The sequence below is a fragment of the Poecile atricapillus genome, chromosome 5 (genome assembly GCF_030490865.1).
Source record: "Poecile atricapillus isolate bPoeAtr1 chromosome 5, bPoeAtr1.hap1, whole genome shotgun sequence".
Lineage (NCBI taxonomy): Eukaryota > Metazoa > Chordata > Aves > Passeriformes > Paridae > Poecile > Poecile atricapillus.
The window spans coordinates 20,005,346-20,028,073 of record NC_081253.1 but is presented as its reverse complement, the minus strand read 5'-3'; the positions used below and the strand labels follow the sequence as shown (position 1 = coordinate 20,028,073).

General features: G+C 39.5%; 1 protein-coding gene and 1 long non-coding RNA gene across 4 annotated transcripts in view; both read left to right on the top strand.

Annotated features, from left to right (window-relative positions):
• The window catches only part of TLK1 (tousled like kinase 1), a 67,189-nt gene extending 58,891 nt beyond the window's left edge, over positions 1-8,298 (top strand). For all 3 annotated transcript variants that reach the window (XM_058840023.1, XM_058840021.1, XM_058840022.1), the window contains exons 18-21: positions 525-660; positions 3,114-3,225; positions 3,516-3,623; positions 6,552-8,298. In XM_058840023.1, the coding sequence (XP_058696006.1) occupies positions 525-660; positions 3,114-3,225; positions 3,516-3,623; positions 6,552-6,728 (533 nt within the window). In that variant the 3' untranslated portion in view covers positions 6,729-8,298. The remainder of the gene's footprint in view (positions 1-524; positions 661-3,113; positions 3,226-3,515; positions 3,624-6,551) is intronic.
• Positions 8,299-9,161: 863 nt separating this feature from the next.
• LOC131579717 (uncharacterized) lies at positions 9,162-22,346 on the top strand. Its single transcript, XR_009277759.1, has 3 exons — positions 9,162-9,682; positions 12,359-12,454; positions 21,613-22,346. It is a non-coding gene; the product is annotated as an uncharacterized LOC131579717 (long non-coding RNA).
• Positions 22,347-22,728: the final 382 nt, after the last annotated feature.

Here is a 22,728-nt window from a genome sequence, read left to right as displayed (position 1 = left end):
TGTAGGATTGCGGCAATTTCTTGGCACAATTTTGTGGCATATGCAAACCCTGAAAACTGTAGTGTAGGGCTTGTTCTGGCAGAAAAATAATGAAACTTACTTGTATCTAGTTTTCTGCTGCATTCTGATGTTTTCTCACTCATTTTGGTGTTTCTTTGCTGACCAGCCAGCTCCCAGCTGAGAGGGCCATTTCAGATCATGATGGTAATCTAGAGAGATGCTGAAACTCCACAGAAACTTGTCATAGTCAAGTTGCTCTAGACTTGAGGATCTAAAGATTATGTTAATGTATCTCAGTTGGTTCAAGCATGGTGCTAATAACAGCAAGGCTATGGGTTTGGTCATGGGTCCTTTTCAACCCAGACTATTTTGTGGTTCTGAGTCTCTGATTCTGTAAAATTGTCATTTACCCTCATGAAGTTAGATGTTCTTGAAAACTGGACCAGGTGTTGAAAATAAAGCATTGTGTTACCTTTTTTGAAGTAATTTTTCTTTTCTTTTTTTTTTTTTTTTTTCCTGAATAGGTAATATCCTTCTTGTAGATGGAACAGCATGTGGAGAAATAAAAATTACTGATTTTGGTCTGTCCAAAATAATGGATGATGATAGCTATGGGGTGGATGGAATGGATTTAACTTCCCAGGGAGCAGGAACTTACTGGTAAGGCCTGGCTTGATTTTGCTGTTTAGACTTTGGATCATTGTTCAGATTTTATAAATGCTGTCTTATAAAGCCAATTTGGAAAGACAGCTAGGACTAAGAACGTTAACATGGATGATAAACAAAGGTTTTGTGCAGTGCTGTGATGTTGATATTCCCAAATGTTAGAAAAGTAACATAACAAGTAAAGTAAGTGTGTGAGTTATTTATTTATTTATAAATAGCTATATATAAATAAATGTAGAGGTGATCACTGTGATTTAGAAATGTGATTTTCTCTGAAGAAGGAGGTATTTAATCTTTGGCTCCTGGTGGCTGAGAACATTTGACAGAGCTATGATGATCAAGTGTGGGTGCTTAGTACTTGGAAATTGTAGAACAGGGATTACCAGCAGGTAATGTCCTTAGGACAAATGAGTATTCACTCTTCCTTCCTAAAGGTTAATGACAGCTCAGCAGCTGTGATTTACTTTTTGTGTACTTGCATGCTCATCCAAAACACTGGAGTTTTAGAGCTGCCAAGGCATAGGAATGATGATAAGCATTTCATTGCTTGCAGAAAATCTGGTTTTAGAATTTGGTCTCTAAAGATGCAGGATTCTTCATAGCACAGTAGCTCTTAGAGCTTTGTGGCTTAGAGCCTGCTCTTCGAGGGTATGTGCTGGTTGTGTCAGGATGGGTGGATTAGAAGTCCTGTACTGGCCAGGTTGTTACAAGTCATTTGCTCCACAGAGAAGCCAGTGTCATTGCCATTTGCTTTACACCTCTTCCCATATTCAGGAGTTGTATGTAATAAAGTTTATGCCTTTTCCTTCAGAGTTTTTAGAAAAGGAAATACATACTCTTCCACAAATGCCACTGTCAATATGCTGTGAAAAAATGATTACTCAAGTTGAAGCATTTTAGAAGTGTTAGGTTTTTGCTACTCTTTTTAATGCTTTACCAATTTAAACACCAGTTTAAATGTTTTATTTTAGGAGTATATATCAGAAAAATTTTGGCTTTTGGATTTCATCTAGAATGCCTCAGGCACTAGTGGTGCTACAAACTTAAAAGTAAAAAAAGATCTGCAATCATTATAGATTCATAATGAATCTCTGCTTTTCTAATTCGTGCTTTCTCTGAGCCCAAAATCTTCATTAGGGAGGGAAAGACTTGGAGTGAGTTTGAGGCTGGGAATGAGTCTGTTCAGAGAACATTGCACAAACTGTCAGCAGCATAGCCCTGGGATTTCCTCAGTCACTGGGTCCAGTTACCTGCCTTCCCAGGCAGTTAGTTTATATAATCTCTTTGGTAAACTTCTAGATGTTTATATTAAATTAGTTAGTGTTTTGGGCCCAGTAATCTGATTTGCAGTGTCTTTTGTAACCTCAGTTCTCTAATCATTAGAAACCTAATCCTCTAATTTACAGACTGTGTATATTTGTGGCCAGTTTATACTTGTTTGTTCCTGTGCTAGCATTGTCCTCCCTCAAGTTGGTTGTGGCTCCTTTCCTAGTACTTGCTCCTTGGTGTTTTTGTAGCCTTCACTTTTTTCCCCCTGAGCTGTAGGCTATCAATTCTTCAGATCATTGTAGTAACTTTCTTTGCATTTGTATCACTTTAAGATCACTTGTCTTGATTGTGGTAATCAGAATTGTAGACAAGTATTCCAGAAGAGAGTTTGTGATACTGTTTAAATGGTCATCTCATTTTTCTACCGATTTCTACAAATATTTCTTGAAAGTTTATATTTAAGTCTTATATGTTATTGACAAAAGAATGCCTGTTCTGTAGTTGCCTTAACAGGTTTTTTACCTTTTTCAGTTTTAAGTATTACAGTCAATAAAACTTGACTGCCCTTAAATGAATACATTTGGAAGGTTTTGTTTGCTTGGTAAAGGAAATGCCATTTTAACAGTTATTCTGTAATTCAGAAATGGCATGGCAACTTCCTCCACTTTCATTAAGTGAAGTTCTCTTTCTGCAGAATATAGGGACAGAAATAACAATCACCTTTGTCTATCATATACCACTCTGGGAAATGTTAATATTTTTACTAAAAACTTGGGTAAAGGGTCTTTAAGCCATATCTTCATTTTCTTTGATTCCTAACCAGGTCTTGCTGTAAAATGCCCTATTTGGTTTTCATCTTTTCTTGCTTTGATAGATGGCTTCATATTTAACCTGGGGTCCCAATTTAAAAAAAAAAAAAAAAGTGATAATTGGCAGTTTAGGTAAAAAAATGTTTGTATTTGTGCTTCTGTGAAATAGACCCCTCTATTTGACTAACTGTACAAAAATTGTAATACCCGTTTTGATGGGTTGCAAGGTATTGGGATGCAGATTGTAGGGCAACTGTACAGTTGTCAAAAGCTCAGAGATGTGTAGGTGAGGTGTTTGTACAGTTTGATAATTGAGCACATTCTAATAATGCCATACTTACCGACTGAAATGCCTGTTTTGATTTCCAGGTACTTGCCTCCAGAGTGTTTTGTAGTTGGCAAAGAGCCACCAAAGATTTCTAATAAGGTTGACGTGTGGTCAGTTGGAGTAATCTTTTTCCAATGCCTTTATGGTAGAAAGGTAAGGAAAACTTCAGAAAATCTAAGGAGTTTTAGTGTAGGTGCCTGTTCTCAGTAGATGGTGAATTACATTCATAAAGACATGAATCTACACGGAAAATTACTTGTGTTACTTTTTGGTGGTGTAAGTTGAATTTGCAAAAAATCAGAAACTCTTGCTGTAACTTTTTTATTTGCAGAATAGTTGGCAGTTTGTATTAACACTGCAACAACTTAGTATAGCATAAATATTCATGAAATCAAAGTAGTTGGATAAATCTCCTGAAAAAAAATCATGTGCTTGTTTTGCAGCCATTTGGCCACAATCAATCACAGCAAGATATCTTACAAGAAAATACAATATTAAAAGCCACAGAAGTCCAATTCCCTGTCAAACCTGTTGTAAGCAATGAAGCCAAGGTAACTTTTACTATAATCTCTGAGTAAAACATTAAAGGATTCAGCTGTAAAATTGTTGTTAACTCAAGAATGCTATGGGACATAATAACTAAGTGTGTAGAAAAACAAAATTGAGAACTAGTATTCGGATGTTTTTATTTAAGCAACCTTATTCTGGGACATCTCAAAATCATGTACTTCAAAGCAAAACTGTATCTATATATTCCAGGAATTTGCAAGAGGTTTTTAAGTAGGCCACCTCAAAAATTGTCTGCTTTACTTTCTCCCAGAGGACCTTATGTGTCTCATTCAGGCTGTCTCACTAGAAGTTCTTGTGAAATGCTGCTGCTAACAGTAGCAAGCTCTTTCTGAAAATAGTGGATGTTATTCTCTGCAGCCTTATTGGCTAGAACTACTTGACTACCAGGTGCCTGAAGGATATGACCTCTAATATTCTTCCCCTTGAAAGGTCATAGTATGTGTGTATTGGCTTAAATCTGAGTTAAGAAACATGAATTTTTGAGATTAAGAATCTAGAAGATATTTTGATGCTGATTCAGGAAATAAAACTGCCAAAATAGTTGCTTTCCCACGAAGGCGTCAATTCCTCTACACACACTGTCTTTTCAGAAACAGATTAAGGTGTTTCCCAAATGATTACTACTATGAGCATCTGTAACACAAATCCAATTATGTGAAAGTGGAACAAAATATTATATTACTTGCTTGTAAAAACTCTCCCACTTTTTGAAAGATGTATTCATAACCAGATGCAATAGATGTACTTGTTGAAAAAAAATGCCAAGATAATAGAATGCTTATTCAAGTTTCAGCAATTAATTAAACATGATTAGATTTGGGACATAAGGTGCCAAAAATTTAGGAATGTTGAGATTCAGCTTCTAAAGATTAAAAGGAAAGGAAACTTATTTCTAGAGGGAGTAGCTTCCCAAGAATGTAAGTCTTTTGGGTACATAAACTTGCTGTTACAAGTGGTGGTATATTTCTGTTCATTATATTTTCTAAAAGTAGTGTTAGTGAGAGAGTTGCAGTTAAGGTTATGAAAAACTGGTTGAAGAATTGTAGTTAGAATTGGGGGGGGTGGGGGTTTTACTGAGGTTTTTGTTTGCTGTTGGTTTTTCACTGGCATTTGAAGAAACTACCCCTTGAATGCAGTTGACAAGTGCACATGTTACTGATACCTTTACATAGTAAGAGTTTATATGTCTTTTAACTTTCCATTTCTTTGTCATTTGTAGTTTTTATACATTTGTACAAGCTTTTATACAGAGAATGTTAGGAAAGAATAGACTGTTCAGCATGGAGAATTGGCAGCTTTTTACATTCTCTGTGTATTTGCATGCTCTGTTTGTTTGAAAGACTAAAATAAATTTCCCGTATTCTCCACTCATTAACCATTGCCATGATAGTTGTGAAGGAGATGGAGAAATTATTATCTGGTGAAAATTCTATAAAGCAATTTCAGACTAACTTCTTAATGCAGACCATTTACAGTTACTATGTAGAATCCAAATTGTTTTTCAGATTTATAGGTCTGGCAGTTGGAAAAGAACAGCTTGTAAACTGAAATTCTGATTTGGAAAACACGGAGATTAAATAAATATAGAACCTCAAATGACATTGTTAGTTAGTTTTCAGACTGTAACTGTCCTTTGATCCCTCCTCACTGTTTGCTATTTTGTGCAGTGGTTTCCTTTGCTTCACACTAGTGTGGCTACAGTGCCACGAACTGTGAAGTACTTTAAAAACATTTTAGACACAAACTGTTACTCTGAGGATCTTGCAAAACTGTTTACAGTTCATTTGTTTTGAAGGTTTCACTGTGAAGAATTTTATTAAAATCTGTAATATCCAAGAACATGTGAATATCTACTAACAGATGTGCATGATTTTTATATTGCACCTTTTTCATGCTGGATATGCAAATGATAGAAGTAAATTCTAACATGATTCTTTGAAACTTGTATCACAGATTTGTCCTTTAATCTCCAGTTTTTTAATTGGAGCAAAGAACAAACAGCTGAGCAGATTTATCAAAGAAGCTATATGTAATTCTTTTAAATTAAGTTCTAAATTAAGTAATGATGTGCTAATCAGTTCTGTAGCAATAATAAGGATTTTCTATCATTAAACGTTGAAGCCCGGGTTCTCAGGAGACCAAATGTTCTGTGTGTGCTAGACATAAGACATGACAGAAACTTTCAGCACAAAATGATTGGCATACACCTTATGGACCTAAATGTAGGGATGACATAGTGAATTTAGCTGCAGAGTTTTTCAATTGGCTAGATAATTTTAAGGAGGTGTGATAGATTTTTTTTTTTTTTTTTAATGGGAAGAGAGTTTCAGCATGGTAATGGTTTCCTAAATATTCTTTGTATAATGCCTATTGAGCATGACAGCCAGCAATGTCAATTTCATGTTTTGCTATACCCTGTCATGACACATGTGGAAATGCCTGTTTTCAAAAGTCAGCTAAAGCACTGAAACTCTATCTTTGCATCATCTACCTATTCTTCCCTACTCAATGGTTTTAGAAGCTCATTGGAGAGAGTAGAAACATCTTTTTCAGTCCTCTGACACTTGCTCCTGGTTTTTATTAGTCTGTTCAGGCATAAAACATGCAAAAATCTAATTGGATGAGATGCTAATGTTTTACTTGTAAATATAGTTCCTAAACATGGAAATACATATTTGAAGTGTGATTATTCTAAGCCAGTTAATTTCCTGATTTTTTTTTTTCTGCCATGATGTTACATTTCTTCAGTGGGCTCAGCAGTAAAATGTTACATTGTCATTTGAAGTAAATTATTTAAGAACAACAATTCTGTTCAGAAGCTAGTTTAATCCAGGAGGACTTGCCTATTTGCCTGAAAGCAAATGTGAATATTTAGAATGTTACTGTAACTTTCTATATTTCTCTTCTAGGCCTTTATCAGACGCTGTTTAGCATACCGAAAAGAGGATAGATTTGATGTCCACCAGCTGGCTAATGATCCTTATCTTCTCCCTCATATGAGAAGATCAAATTCTTCAGGAAACTTGCATATGACTGGCCTAGCAGCATCCCCTACACCACCTACTTCAAGCATTATTTCGTACTGAAATTTCTCCAGCTGAGGAATGGGATGATACCTTTGTTTAGTTTTCAGATGCAGACTTGAGCTTGAAAGCATTTGAGTGTTTTTACACAGGACAAGTTTGATAACTGTGTTTTCAGACTGCAGTCCTCCTACATAGTGTAATTTGTATGATTGGAATGGATCATGGACTGTGAATAAATGTACCCTTCTGAGAAACACCGTTAAACACTGAAGGATGAAGGATGACACTTTCTGTTACAAACTAACAGGTATACTGTGTTTAAGACTGAAGAAAAGGTTTTTAGTTTTTTTCTGGGGAACATTGTAAATAATCTTTTTAATAGTTTAAAGTACATTTGGTGGATACTGGAAAGTTCTAACATGAAGGGTAGTTTTTCATTATTTAAATAAAAAAGGGTAGTGAGCAAATTTGAAAACACAGGAAAAAATTTTGTGCCTGGATATAAACTAAATGAACTGCCATCTGTCCAAGACATTGATCTTTCGAAACCAAAGTAAGGAGTGTGAGATGGTGAAAGATAATTTTCAGCATCAGATTTCTCAAATAAAATTGGAGTATTTATTTGGCTACTCAGGCTTGTACCTCCAAAAATGTGGTGGTGTTCCACTGAATTTAGATTGGAAGGGTGATATGGAATTCCTGGTACTTATTTCTCAAATAGATTGCTAAATCTGTTCAGTTTTTGAAAGTACTATACTTGCTGTGGTGTTGAAACTTGTGAAACCTTCCAGGCTTCTAATAAAAGCAAGCAACAGTATGAAACCAAATGCAAACAGGTCATGTATAATGTTCTATGCAGGAATAATGATAAATTCCCTTCTAGCTCTATTGTAAATTGTTGTACAGATGTCACATTTTCAGTTAAATTTCAGCAACTTATTCCTGTACAAATGTTTAAAGTATGGCTTTTTCTAATTGGATATTGTATTTTTTTTAAGTCTCCCTCAAGGCGCTTTTAATTGCTGCTAAATGATGTTGCTTTTACTTTTACAAGAGTCAAATGACCTCCTTAAGGTGCGAGTCAACTGTACGAGAGATTGAGAGCAGGCAATCCGTTAACAATCAAGGCATGTAAAGCAGATCTGTGTTGGCAATATACAGTACAGTTAAGTCAGTTTATTGCGTTCTCGTCCTGCAGAGCGCATTGATAATAGATGTAGAAGTTGCTCATGGTTATTCTCTATTTCTGGAAGTTCCTATCAACAAGGAAATGTTTCTTGTGGCTTGTACAGATATTTTAAAATGTGAAACATTTTCTAACTGCCTTGTATGGTAGAAACTTATTTTTCAGAACAGTGTATCTCTCTTCTGTTCACTATTCTTTTTACTGTCCCATTCTTGATGCTGAATTCCTATATGTAATTTTGTCCATGTTGCAGAAAGAGGAGGCTGTATTACCACAGGTTTTCATTTAGTATTGTACAGTTAAACTGTTGCTCTTGTTTCTGATCTTGCAAGCCATTTTGTTTTCATTGTATATAAAGAAATGTTAACTGTCTCTTTAAGATGCTGCTGAAATTGTAGAGAATGTAGCCAAAACAGTAATAAACAACGGCAGTTGAAATTTCAAGGTTTTCATGGTGTCTTTTTACATTTCAGCACAGGGCAAATCACAAAATCATCAGTGAGCAACATGAAAATATTTAAAGCAAACTCTTCTCAATTACATACAAAAAGCCAATAATACAATAATTAATTTAAGTGACATTGGAGGTGAAAGGGGGAGATTCCATGAAACTTAAAACATCTGTCATGATGAGGTAACCAAAACTTCATTTGATTGAATAGACTGCACAGTAACAGCTTGTAAGTATTTCAGTGATCCTTTTAAAAATATTGAGCTGTGAGGTAAGATTAGCTCATAGAACTAATAGAAAATTAGACTCAGAATACTGGGACTCCATCCTTTCCACTCTACAGCACAAGACCGAGTGCAGAGTTCGAGGTGAATGTGCTATAGCTGTAAGTTCACATTAGATTTCATTACTTCTTATTCTCCATGTTGGTAACTGCAATTCAATAGAGGGTTTTACCCCACTTTGGACAGTGTGAACTGTTTTTATTTTGTGGAGGCTGGTCAATATTTTGACTTTGAGAGGTGCTGTTGGCGCTCGCGGGGAGTGGGGGGTGCATGGTGGCAGTGCAGGCGCCGGAGCCCGCCCGGCAGCCTGAGAGGTGGCCGTGTCTTTTAAAATCGGCAACCCCGAAAAGGAAAGCATGTTTTGGAATTTAAAGTATCCTGCGTGTTCCTGCTCCAGCTTTAATGTCCTCCTGAACGTGTCAAAACCACGGGTCTGAGGCGGGTCCACGGGCCTCCCTTCCCGGTCCCACAGCTCCCGCGGCCCCGCGGGACTCGGCACCTCCAGCCTGGGGAGGGGCTGCGGAGTGGTCAGCGGGGAGGGGAGTCGCCAGCGAGGTGAGAAGTGTCTTTTGGTCTTTTATTACTCTTCAAAGAGCCCTCAGGACTTGGTGCTCTTCTCCAGAACTGGGATGTTGCGTTGAGAGGGGAGACTGGAGAGCCTGGGCTGGTGGGGTAGGGACCTGGGCAGCGTATCAGGACAGGAGCGCCTCAAAATCTGGAGCCACTGTGGTTAGAGAGTGTTCTTATATCGATGTCTAAAATACTTGAGTCTCACATTTGCTACTGCATTTTTAAAAACTTTCTTTTTCTCCATATCAGCTCCAGCCAGAATGAGGACTCTGGCTCCGTAGCTGAGGGGTGCCAGGGAGCCCGGGCTGGCGGTGCTTCTGCTGCACAGCCCCACACTCCATGCACCAGCCAGCCCAGCGTGTCCATCTGCCAGCACATCACAGGGACCAGGGCACTGTCAGCTCCCAGCACAAGCCTGCCGTGGGCTTCAAGGTGTAAATACCCTTCCTGAGACCTGGACCATACCTGGCTCCAGGCAGCCATGGACTGTAGAGTTGAGGACTGTGTTGCCTTTGTAGGAAAGGTAAGACTGCACATTTTTTCAGGGAAATAATGAATGATCCAGAAATCTCATGTCTCTGCGATCACAGATTGGTGAAGCAAATCTAATGAGATACAGAGAACTCCCCAGGTCACCATCCTGGGGGTCTGTCTGGCAGTACATACCTGCCACAGAGGCCAGTTTGTTTCTAAGCACCCCTTCCACAAACAAAGCAGGTTTTACTCAGTCCTTAATGCTTCCTAGGCAAGGATCTCTGAAAAACTCCCTGACCTCTTCCAATACCAGTACTTGGCTCAAGTTTACTTATATCCTGACAAGTTTATCTGCCTTATTCTTAAAGATGACTATCAGTGATGGCTGCATTATCCAAGTGTTCTATTGTAGTTTTACCTAGTATCCTGTCTTTCTTACTGCTCTTTAAGCCTATCGTTTCCAGTCCTGGGCACTGTGGCACAAAAAAGAGTTTCCTGCAGTACGTGAGCTTTGCTTTCTATACAGTCACCATGTATTTAATTTTGAACTTCATGTGTATCTTTTGCCATTATTATCCTCTGAATAAGTGAGGTTCTTTCAGTAATAATTTCATATACTCCTAACAAAATGTTTGAGAAACTCTTGCTGTTGGAGAAATTAGATTTTTCTTTTTTGCTGGAAGTAATTGAGTCACCTTGAAATCTTTTCATTTTACTGTGTTTTCCAAGCCAGAAAAATTCTGTGTATAAATCAAGGAAAAATGTTTTCCCTAGAAATCTCATTTTGTATCCAGTGTCTTGAGATCTAATTTGGTATCATTAAGAAATTACAGGATGCTTAAATTTTAGAATCCCCTTGGACATATCTATGGGTATCTTTTTCTCTGCACCACTGAACATCCAGGCACTTTCTCTCTAAGCAGTGGAGGAGATCAAAGCCACGTTTGCTTTGTCCTCAGAGGTGTGCAGCCGTCAGACCTGCAGGTCAGCCAGCAAAGTGAAATGTTGTCTTGCTCTTGTATGAAAGCTATGCTGCAGTATTCAGCAGAGCACAACTCTGCAGACCAATGGAACAAGTGTTTCCTGGGAAGAGAATGCCATGGCCTCAGCTCAGAACCCCTGGCCCATTCCTGTTTCTGTAGTTTTGCAGTTGTACTTGGAGTGTTAAAAACAAGTAGTCCCTGGACATCACCCATGTGTTTGCTGTTCCTCTTGGGAAACCTGTTTACCCTTATGCAAAGTTTGAATCCTTTAGCAGGTGGCCTGGGGTTATGGCTGCTTGTTATTTGTAGTATTGATGTCCAGGGGTGTTGTGCAATTGCTCCCTTCTCCAAAACTGGAAGGACAATCCTTAGCAGAGTTCTGTCTTCAGTAAGGTCTGGGAGCAGCCATAGCTCAAAGAGGTGTAAGCACTATCCAGCATTTCAGTGCTTAGAAGGGCCTGACAGTACCTTACTGAATCAATAGATTATTTTTGATGTTGAAATACTGAAATATTTATACTTCAGGACAGAAGACATGTTTAAACCAGCTTCTTCTAAATAATATTCACTAGTAGAGGACTATGATAGTTTAAAATATCAGTGGTATACTGCTTATGTATTATGTTAAATACATTTGCTATATGTACAAATATGGGGTTATTTTTTTGTCGTTGTAGATGGAGCGATAAAAGTTCCACACATCTACAAATTAATGGCTTTTATATAATATATGTAAATATTGTATTTCATTTTGTGTTTCACTTAGGTAGAATCTGGGAATATGTGTCTCCTATTGCTCAAATGAATTTTAACTTACATTTATATATTGTCTGCACACATTTCACTGCAATGGAATAGTTGGAACTGGGACTTGTAGAGAAAGAGGTGCTGTGATACTCTAATACGTATCTTCCAGCCTTCAGACACTGGCCTTGCAGCTTCTAGAGCAGCTGATGCTGTGTACAGCAGTGCTCCATTATGTCACCTTGGTACATGATGTGGGAAATGAAATGAAAATTTCTCCTGAAATGTGCAGTGGTTAACAACTGGATGGATGGCAAAGATTACTGTGAGAATCAGTGTAGTAGGGAGGTGATGTGTGCAGGGCCTTGAGAAGCACTATTTCAAAACAATGAGATGTATTTTACAGCATGAGCTCTTTCCTATTCATATATCACTAAATGCTTCCAGAAAAGAGTTGTTAAAATGCAAGACAAAAACATGAGAGATGGTTACTTGTGTTTTGTGTCTAAACTTGTTGGGATGCTCCTGGCTTCAGCAGGCCTGGAAGGAAAGCTGGAAAAGGGAACTTACTGTCTGTTAGCACTGTCGAAAGCTTTGCAGGAAAGAGCACCAACAACTGCTTACCTTTGTGCGTTTGTGAGCAGATTCAGTAGATCTTCACTTGTCTTCATTGGTAGAACAGCAGTTTCCACTAAAATGGATAGAACTAGCAAAGATTTAAAGGACTCAGAGAGGTAGAGCATGCCCATGCTCTCAGAAATTTGCCATCTACCTCCTCTGCCTTTGGGCTGAGCGTGGCAGAGGAACAGAACTTGCCAAACCGCCACATACACGGGGCTGACCTAGCGAGGTGGTGCAGCTTCTTTCATTCCCCTACATTTGTCCCTATAAAAAGCCAGATGAAGAGCTGTTGCACAGCTTTGTATATCTGTGTAATGTACAACTTCCTTCATGACAGACATAATCACCCTAACTACCACACAAATTGTTTGTTTCAGGCTTGCAGCTGTGGCTCATGAGCTGTTGGCAGAGCTCTCATCACTGATTTGAGCACCACAATACGTTCCCTGCATGCCCTTCTATTGCAAAGACAGGTAAGTAACCTGTTAGTTGGCAAACTGCACTTGCAATGGATTTGGAGTATCTTGTTCCATTGGTTAAATGTCAATTCATATACATTTATATGATACCATGAAATCCTCATGCTGCTTGTAGGGTTACATAAGAATGTATCAGGTGCTGAGCTGATCTCATAAATTGTCTTCTTAGCACTGTCAGGATAGTTTTATTACTGAGCCCAAACATTGCAATCTAACAAATTACCATATCCTAAAGGTTATTGTCCTATCACCCAATTAACATAAAATAGAAGAATTACTCCTCTGTCATCCTTTAATCATCTGCCAGGGTTCCTGTGTTTTTAATGACCTTCATCCTTTTCCACTTATATTAATATTTTCATATATTGCTAAGATGAAAACTTTAATATGTAGGTACTGCATTCAACAAAAAATGGTCCTAATGGTGAAATTCATTCTGTAAAGATTGGTGTTTTTTCTCCTTGTCTCAGAGACCACTGAGAGGAGTTCAATTGAATTACATTGCAATAGCTCTTTCTATCTGGGGGCATGCTTTGATGGGCTCTGTTAACATGAGGCAGCAATGTGAAGGCATCTTTTTTGTCTCCTTTCAGGTTTTACAAAAGATTACCTAGGTTGTAAAGAATTTTGCTAGTTTTGTGCTAAGGAGCAACAAAGATGAGCACAGAGATCACAGGGAAAAGCCAGTATGAGCCATTACTATTTGAAACTGGGGAAAAGCAACTGAGAGTCAGCTGGGCAAGGCTCCAGATGGATGGTGTGACTGAAATAACACTTCAGCTGTACTCATTTAGATCACTAGATGTGTGTCCAGAGCACATTCAGACTCAGCCACTGTGCACTGGGGGGATAGAAGGTGAATTGCTATAATCGCTAGTGGCAAAGTTTTATGTTGTGTTTCATATTTAGATACACAGAAAGCAAACCCAGGACACAAGGGGAAAGGTAGTGCTGCCTGAGCCAGTACAGCTTTATTAGCAGCACTTTGGTGCTTAGAAATCAGCCTCTGTCTAAAATCAGGGAGGTACATCAAAACTCAGCTTTCCAGTGGAGATGTGCATCAGACCTAGCGTCAGCAGCCCAGGAAAGGATGCATCCTGTTTCCCAGTGCCCACTGGCAAAGCCAGGTGCTCTATTCAGACTGCTGAACATCTGCTTTACTTGTCTGCACCCCACACTGGCATGACACAGAGCATGGGCGCGGCAATATCAGAGCAGCAGATGCCTGTGACTGAACAGTTGAGACTGCTTATCCCTCTGGGATATTGGACCAGGGCTTCTCTGCGTTCAGCAGGCAGAGGATTTAAATACTAATGACACTAATTTTCCCAGAGACTGACATGGGATGTTGGAATTCAGTAGCATTTGGCTGTACTTGGATAGTGATTGACTCAACAAATACTAAGAGAAGCACGTTTCTCTTATAGTTACGTGAAACAGGAAGGAGTAGCTTGTAATAAACAGTGAAGGAAAACTTACTGCTTTATAGAATCCATCTGACTTGAAGCAAGAGACGAGATTAAAATCAAAGCTTCTGGAATGAAGCTTTACCTCTGTTTGGAGCTCACAGTAGTATTGAGATACAGTGTCTAGGAAAAGGATCTGTGAAAGAACTTAACTCCAACAATGCTAAATTTTGTCTTCTTAACTTTTGTGTTAAGCCCTAGTTCCTTATTGGACTTCTGGCTGCTCAAATACTGAAATGATGAATCTATGAAATGCATTAATTGACGTCAATAGTTGGAAGCACAACTGATAAAATATAATTGCTGGAAATATTGTAATTCAGCTCTTCTTTCTTCTCTGGACTTTATTCTTATTACTGCCATTATTGTAATTTGAAATTACACAATCCAAACTCGGAAGCCTTTTAAAGTATTATTTTGTAATGTTCAAGTCACACATTTCCTTGTGATGGTCACTGCTTAAGATTTCTAACATGTTATTTATAGGACAATGTGCTGATAAAGGTGAATTAAGGATAGGAGGTAGATCTAAATTAATTTCTAATTTGGTGAAAGTAATAGTGATAGCTACTACAATATATAACCTGCAAGGGCATTTTTCATGTAAAAAATTATAATGTAGTAGTTATTAATCCAAATAGTATGGCTTTTCTGTTTCAGGGCAATTAAATATCCTTTTACTGTTAAAGATTTTGTTGTATTTGCTTTAGTTTTGAGGGCAGTAAAATTCTCAATAGTTTTTATATGTGGTTCAATTAACTAATAGTATTTTTGAGTCAAAACCACTGATAAAGGATTAGCAAATACTGAGGCTATGGTAGGCAACATATTTGCACTCTGTGCTTTTAGAAATGCTGGTGATGTTTTCAAATCTTTGTCTTTTTAGATGGAGCTTCTTTAACACTGAATTTTTAACTAGACCTAAAAGGAAAACAGATGTTTGCATCTTTTGTCCCTGCCCCATTCCTTCCTTTTAGAGTTGTCTGGTGCAGAAGTGCTTATTTAAACCCCACTTTTCTCAAACTGAAGACATCCTCATTGATGTTTTGGACAGTTACTCTGCACATGCACTAAGAGTAGTCTTCTTCTGAGTGAGCAGAAATCTGTCTCTGGGGGCATTTTCTTCAGGGAGTAAGGGAGTGGGTCTCCTCTCTTTCTCAGCTGAACCTCTGGGAAGAAGTCACAGATTTAGGGTGGCTTTCTAGAATCTTGCTAAATCTACTTGTAACTGGACTGAGTCAAGTAGTTAGAAGTAATATTTGTTACTGGGTTAGTAGTAATAAACTGGTAAAGACATTAAAGTTAATCTCAGAGAGATATGGGTTGGGTCAAGTTCTTGATCATGACTCAGAAAGTAAGACTCAAATTCCTGCAAACTTTGATGGTTTGCATTTAAAGAGATAGACAGAACATACACACATCAATGCATACACACAAGTCTAGAGGACCAGACCAAAGCATGTTTTGTTTCAAACATTCTGAGTATTGCTACAGGAAAGGTGATCAAAGGAGTGGGTCTTGCAGAGGTGGGGCAGCACTGTTCTGAGCCAGCTCTGCTCTGTCCTGAGGCTCATGCTCAGTGTCCTGTCCTCCAGGTCCCTTCCTGGAGAAGGGCTGACTCTGCATCTGCAAACAAAGCAGTGCAGAAAATCTAAAACCATGCACCATGTTAACTACAAAAGGATTGGCCCGCACTCCCCCTCTCTTTCCTGTCATCCTCTTCACTCTTTCACTCTTGACCATCCATGCAGTAGGATCTAAGGACCAGTGTCATTCTTTGTTTTCTTCCACTGCTTTTCTTGGGCAAAGCACAGCTATCAAATTCTACTCTGCAATCTGTACTGGAGTTTATTGTGGGAGTGGGGAGCTTCTGGAGCTGATGTGGCTTGTGTGACAGCACCTATGAGTACTGGTGTGTTGAGGCTTGTGTGACAACACCTTTGATGAGTTTGCTGTGGGAGTTGAGAACTTACTGAGGTGTACAAAATTAAGGGCTTGTTAGCCAACACCTTTGTGGAAGTGTATTGTAAGAATTTAAGGGCTTGTTAGCCAATAAACACCTTTTTAGTCTAAAAAGTGGTCTGGTTCCTACAGTTACAGCAACTGTACAATAAAAGCATAAATGTTCCTGACACCTGGTCTGGTGTCTTTGTTCTGATGAGAATTTATAATGAACATCATGATGGGTCATGAGAACAAGCATATGGAAAATATACTGCCTCTCCTTTGTTAAGAATATAGAAACCCGTAGCAGGCACTCTCTCCACATGTACACACAGACCCATCACAGGAAGCTGAGAAGTCATCTGAGACCTCTGGATTTTCACAGCAGTGCAAATACCAAACATAAGCCATTGCTTAACCAACATTTTTTACTTGTAAGGGGTGAAGTGTCAGCATCTTTTCTATTTATGGCTCAAGCGGACAGGTCCTTAAAACTGTTGATCTCACAGGAGAGAGGAGTATTAGATGTGAAGAGGATTACAACAGGGGAAGCAAACACTTGCCCTTGTGAATTTGTATGAACTATATTTAGAATATAAATCCAAGCATAATTAAACAGTGCTAATGAGACAGAGGGACTTATCTTCATTTGGTGTATAATTGGTATCACTGATTTCCTCATTCATTTTTTCCTAGTTTTAAAGCCTTCTTGTTCCAGTGAGATTAGATGGTAAAAGCTACCCTGCAGAGAGAAAGTGTGCGGCCTGGAGGTAAAATTCAGTTGGAAGCCTTTTAAGGGATGCTTCTTTCTTGATAGCATCGATAACTGACAGCAAAGACACCTGTGAACATGTAGCCACCAGTCAAGCAAGGCAATCTTTGTGCAGTACCCTTGAAAAAATGCACACAATTTTACAAAGACCATAATGGGGAAGAAAAGTTGACCCTTTCCAGTGAGGGAAACAAAATACAGTAAGAGTTTTAGTAGTTGTAGGTATATAATCCACCCCTATTAACTGAAGTTTGAATTCCTTCTCAAGAATATGCTTCAACTCATCGAGGAATGTGAAGCTTGCATAGGAATTTTTGGTGACATTTTGTGGCGGGGACACTGCAGCAGGTCTGGGTGGAAGATGGTAATGGTCTTGCCCACCTTAAGTAGCTCTCAGCCCATAAACAGAATAGCAGCCTCTGTTACACCTCTGTGCCAATAGCTGATTATATTTCTGTGCAAAGGACAACAGCTACCTGCAGCTGCTCGACTTTTTTTTTACCTAGTCAAAGCCAGTAAAGAAGTGGGTGCAATAGGCAAAGTTCCATTTTTGCTTTTCAGTTTTGTCTTTGGTTTTCAAAGCCTGGATTCAGGCTCCTTTTAACTATGCCTCAAATTGATACAATTTTTTTTGATGGTTTAATCCACATCTGTTGTTACAAACTGCAGCAAAATCAGCTGTTTCCTAAGGGGTAGCACAACAATGACTATGCCTGTACATTTCAGTGCTGCCATGCATGCCAGGGGTGCTTGTGCTTATTGGCTGACAGAGGTGCTCAAGAGCATGAGACTGCTGTGCACCACATCCTAGTGGGAGTACTTGCAGCCAGCTGGAATCTGTTCTCAGTGACTGCCTGTAAAGATTCTTCTAACTCTCCTCCCTCCAAAGTGACCACCACTAACCAAATGCCTGTCCACCCACTGAGCCAAACCAGTTCAAAGAGGAGCACTACTAGGAGTGTCTGTGAGTAAGCTCTGCTGGATAGGGAGAGGATAAAGTGAGATGAATCCCACAAAAACAACAAATGTTTTTCATCATAGTCCAGTAATTCAGCACAGACTTATCCTTTGGGTTGCTGAACCCAAGACTTTGTTTTGTCCTTTTCTGGAAGGGGATTTGAACACTTCCCTGCTAAGACTGCTATGCAGATTAATCCAAGACATAGGAATTGTTATGAACATTTGGTCTCAATTTGCCTTTGCTCAGTTTCACTGGACCACTCTATGTCACCCTCTTAAATACTTCTCTCTTTTGGAGGCTGTCTCTTTTGACTACTTAGGGGCCTGTTTGCTGTTCCATAAAGTGGGATTTGCAGCTGTACTTCCTGTTCATCATTGCCTAGCTAGGCTATTCAGTCAGCTCTTTGTCATTATTGATAGTCAATAATACTGGGTTTAACTTTTCAGGGGAACAGAAAATTTTAGAAGTTGTTCTGCACCCCAAAAATGCCTTCATCTGCTTATATATTTCACAGAATGGGATGTCTGCTCTTGATTCTTTTTCACAGTAACAGTCCAAGCGTTCAAGCTCTTCATGCTGCCTTGTGGTTGAACAGCATTGAGAAAACATCACTGGTAACCAGAACTGAGAGCAGCAGCAAGTACAGCTGCTCTGCTTGTGAGCAGTTCAGAGCCACAGCTACTTGTCCACTGAGTCCTTCTGAAAAGATGCCCTTTTTCAAAAGCAGGATTTCTTTCTGACTGAGCTGTGAACCAGAGGTCCTGACTGTCTGCAGCCGTGAAAAATCCCATGACTCAAAGTGTCAGAGACTGGAGTCTTAAAAAAATTGAAATGTCTAATCACTGCTTTCTGCTGCCTTAAACATAATTTTCAGTTATACTCCTTTTGAACCATCTTAGCTTAACTGCTGGGGAATCCCATTGTCAGGATGAAACAGATGTTTTATTTCCTGCTAAAGGTGGGTGAAATAATAATCACCAGCTCTCCCTCACTGACTGCCATGTGGTCTGGAAAGGCGCCATATGCCCAGCACTCAGACTGCCGCAGACAGGAGGCTGGGGGCATTATTTATTTTTTGCCTAATCAATTTAAATACTGTATCTCTTTCAGAAAGCATATTTCTAGTCTTTATAAGGAGATGTGTACAGGACTCATCAAGCAACCTCCTCTAGTGAAGTGCATCTTCTGTTCAAACAGCCAATATTCGGCTTGCACAGCAAATGGGGCTAGAAGCAAAGACCTTGCCCTTGGAGCTGCATTGTGTTCATGAGATGAGCTCAGCATCACAATCAGTTGTAGAGGTTGTTCAAGTTCAACCCAAATAACAACAGTTTTCCTTTAATACTTCTGAAGAGCTCTCCTTGAAGGGAGTGTGGTGCCTCTCCTCCAGCACACTTACGGTGTGGGTGGAGCAAGCTGCTTCCAGAGGCTGACCTGCCTCTGGAAAATTGCTGCTGCGCCTTCACAGTGACAGCATGTGGTGTCTCAGGTGGCAGGCACGGGGAAGCGTCTCTCTCCCACTGACTGACTTCTGATCCTCTCTTAGGCCAGCCCACATCTTCCACAGAAGCTGTAGGGCCCCGAGTTGAGCACAGGCTGGGGCTGGATGGGTGGTGACCAGGGTGTGCAGAGCGTGTGAGGCACTGGATGTGGGTGGTGACTTCTGCTCGTTTCTTGGGATGTCCAAGGAGAAGCAGTTGAAAATGCATGGGGATGGTAAATGAGGAATCCTCCGCAAGAGGTAACAGCAGGACCCCTCTGCTCCATGGAGTAGCCAAGCAGAGTGCCAAATGCAGTGATTAGTGAGAAGACAGCCATCTGGCTTGTCCTTTTACAGCTCTCTTTCACCATCTCTCTTCCTATACACCACAAGAAATTTCCCTGTGTTTTTGGCAACCCATTGTAGCCTTTCTGAATTGTACTACAAGGTCCAATCTACAACTGACAGGTAGAGTAAGATGAGGAGAGAAAAAGAAGAGGAAGATGATAAAGTAGACAAGAATCTGAGAGGCCTTCAGGCCTTGTCTTGTATTACGTCAGTGGTGCTGGTTATGGCAGCAACCACCAAGGCACCAAGTCCCCTTAGAGCAGGATAATTAGTAATGTACTTATTGAGGGAGGCTGTTGAGTTGTTAGAGGCAGAAGTGTTTAGACTGACAAGTAGGCATTGTGAAGACAGGAGTCAAGGCTGACACAAGTACTCCTGCAAATTGATGAGGGACTGGGGAGCAGCCTATACTGAGCTCCAGCAGTGCATATCTGCAGGTAAGGATGCACCAGCACATATGAATGACATATGGCAGCTTCCAAGGAATGTTTAATAAATATTTGGTTCATTTCCTCACAGTCCTTAATATTTTACCCTGAATTCCTCCAAGTCTTTCTATTCCTTTATGATGCATACTAGGTTAGTTTAAGTTAGGTTAAAAGTATTCTGAAGCGCAATGCAATCCGTAAGTACATTATTTTTGTTACTTTTAGTAGTTAAGAATATAAACAGTCAGGAACTGGGTTAGCAACAGTAAGTTCCTTTTCATTATTAAAAAGTTAGTACCCAGACTACAAGTGTGGTTTTGGGTTGTGGGGCTTTTTTGTCTTCTCTCTGAAAAGGTGTTACTGGTAAGACAAGTAAAAAACTGGTTTCAAATAAAAAATGCAGCTTTGAAACAAAGATAATTGTTTCACAAATTCAGTCATTTTTAGTACATGGCATGTTATCTGGCAATACAAAGGCTTCCAGTTGCTTTCTTTTTTTTTTTTTTAGAAGTTGCTCTCTTAAAGGATTTACCCAAATACTGCTTATATCTACAAAAACATATAAGAAGGCAGACTTCTGAGCCTTAGTACAGCAGTGTCACTGCCTGAGACCACACTTTTTCTGTTCCGTTTGGTTCATGTGAACACATGAACCCAGAACTTTGTTACTAAACTGAAATCACGTGCACAGGCTGTTCCTAAGAAATACCAGTCATCTACTCAAGTAAAATTCTAGATTGCTAACTACATGCTGGCCTAAGGATAAACATAAATTGAGGTTTCAGGAAAAGGAGGTGTTTGTTCCTGGCTCAGCTTGGTATCTCTGTAGCCACCATCTGCAAATCTCTTAGATATTCCATAAAATGGCATATTATTATCCTTTAACTCTTTCACCAGGGCTGCAGGGCAGAAGTGCTGGAGATTCACATGAGCTAAATGAAGTTTTCTGTTTGATTGAAGACATGGATTTGGTTTGGTTTATTTGAGATAATAAACCAAAATAAGTTCTTCCACTTTAGGTTTTTAACACCTAACTGCCAGACACTGTGCTGGACTGCACAAATGTATATTAAGCATTGCTACTACCATGAAGAATGTACAGAGGAGGATTACAAGAATGAGTTATGAACTACAGACATGTAAAAATGAAGAAACACTTCTGTAGTCTGATTCTTGCCTAACATTACAGGATTCAAATCTAAAATGAATCAGATTTCTAGGTGTCAAAGTCCAAGAGAAGAACCAAAAAATCTGAGTTTGGTGCCAGCTAGGCCTCCATGTTACAAGAATGATTGTGAACACTTGTTTGACTAGTACAGTCAAAGCCTCTGTATAATCAAGGAAGTCAGAGTCCCACAGTCAAACATCCCTAATCCTTATCTTGCCTCCTTCAACTTAATTCCATAATCAGCATTTAGATCATGGAGAGGTTGGAACTAGGCCTCTCCTTCAGCATTACAGTATCTCAAACAAGTCCCTGCCTATAAGGATTTAAGGATCCTATAAGGATTCTTCAAAACTTTCACCCAGTCCCATGGTTAGCTTGACTTAAGTCAGCACACTGCCAACAAAACTCTGAAACTTAGAAACAGCTTAAGCTCAGCCCATTTCTGCCTTCAGATCAGTTGGTTTTACAGTTCCCAAGTGCCATCATTTTGCATCCAGCTGGCGTCCATTTGACTCCAGTTGCTGCTGGTGGGGGGGGGGCAGGGACCAACCATGCTTGTTACTGAATCTCATCCTATGAATTCAGCCAAAAGAAACTAGTGCACGCCATCTCGTGGCCCTGCTCAGCTATTTCCTGGGAACGAATGGAGCTCCAGTTGCGACAAGATGTTTGATGTGGACAGGATTTAAAAGATGGCTTTCAGAGGCTCAGACACAGCCCGACCGTCTGACCCCTGCTCCCAGGTATGAAACGTTCACTATTAGTGCTTTGTCCACACTCCTGCCTTGACCTTGCAGCCTGAGCAGCTGTTTCCTGGAGCAGCAGCAGAACATCAAACTGCAAAAAGCACTTCTTCAGCACATGCTCACACAGCTATTGAGGTAACCTTGACCTCACAACACACCCAGAGTGCCAGTGAACACAGCCCCCAGACCAGCCTTTGGTGGAGCACGAAATTACTGTATTCATTTTAGAGTAGGACATACACATGTGAATCCTTTTTAATTACATGAAAGGTTGGGGATGTTCATGGTACATTTATCTTCATCTGCTGTCAGGACTTGTTAAAGAACTCCATGTGTCAATGCTTTAAAGCTAAATGTGCCTGTTCATAACTGTTCATTAACAGCTGAATCTATGAACTCATGAAAACAAGGTTACATCAGCTGTCAGTCCTTTGGTGTATCTTAAGTTCCTATTCCTCCTTTCTCTTTTTGGTGGGAAAATCAAGTCATTAAGAGACCTTTGCCAGAAGTGATTAAGGTACAATTTCATCACATTGAGTTGAGGGAATTAAAAACCAGAAGGACAAAGTACAACAGTATGACTTCAAGGCCTGTGTTTCCATTTTAAGTAGTGAGTGTTCAACTTCACAATGTTTATGACTTTTTAGCTGAGAAATTACAGCTTAAATCTGCACCACTGAATCATCCCCAAATCTGAAGTCGCATTATCTTCAGCAGAATTGCTGATGGTAACACTGTCTTACTTCCACTGCTCTCATAGCTGTGAAAAGACTGGATATATAGTCAGCAACAAGGGACCTAAAATAGCTAACAGAAATGCAAAACTTCAGACTAAGCATCTTCTTTTGTCTGCTACTAGACACAAGTGCACAAGACCTATGAAAGTTTGCAGCTTGCTGTTGGAAAGCATAGAATCGTGCCAGAGAACACTGTGCCATACTGCAAGAACAAAAAC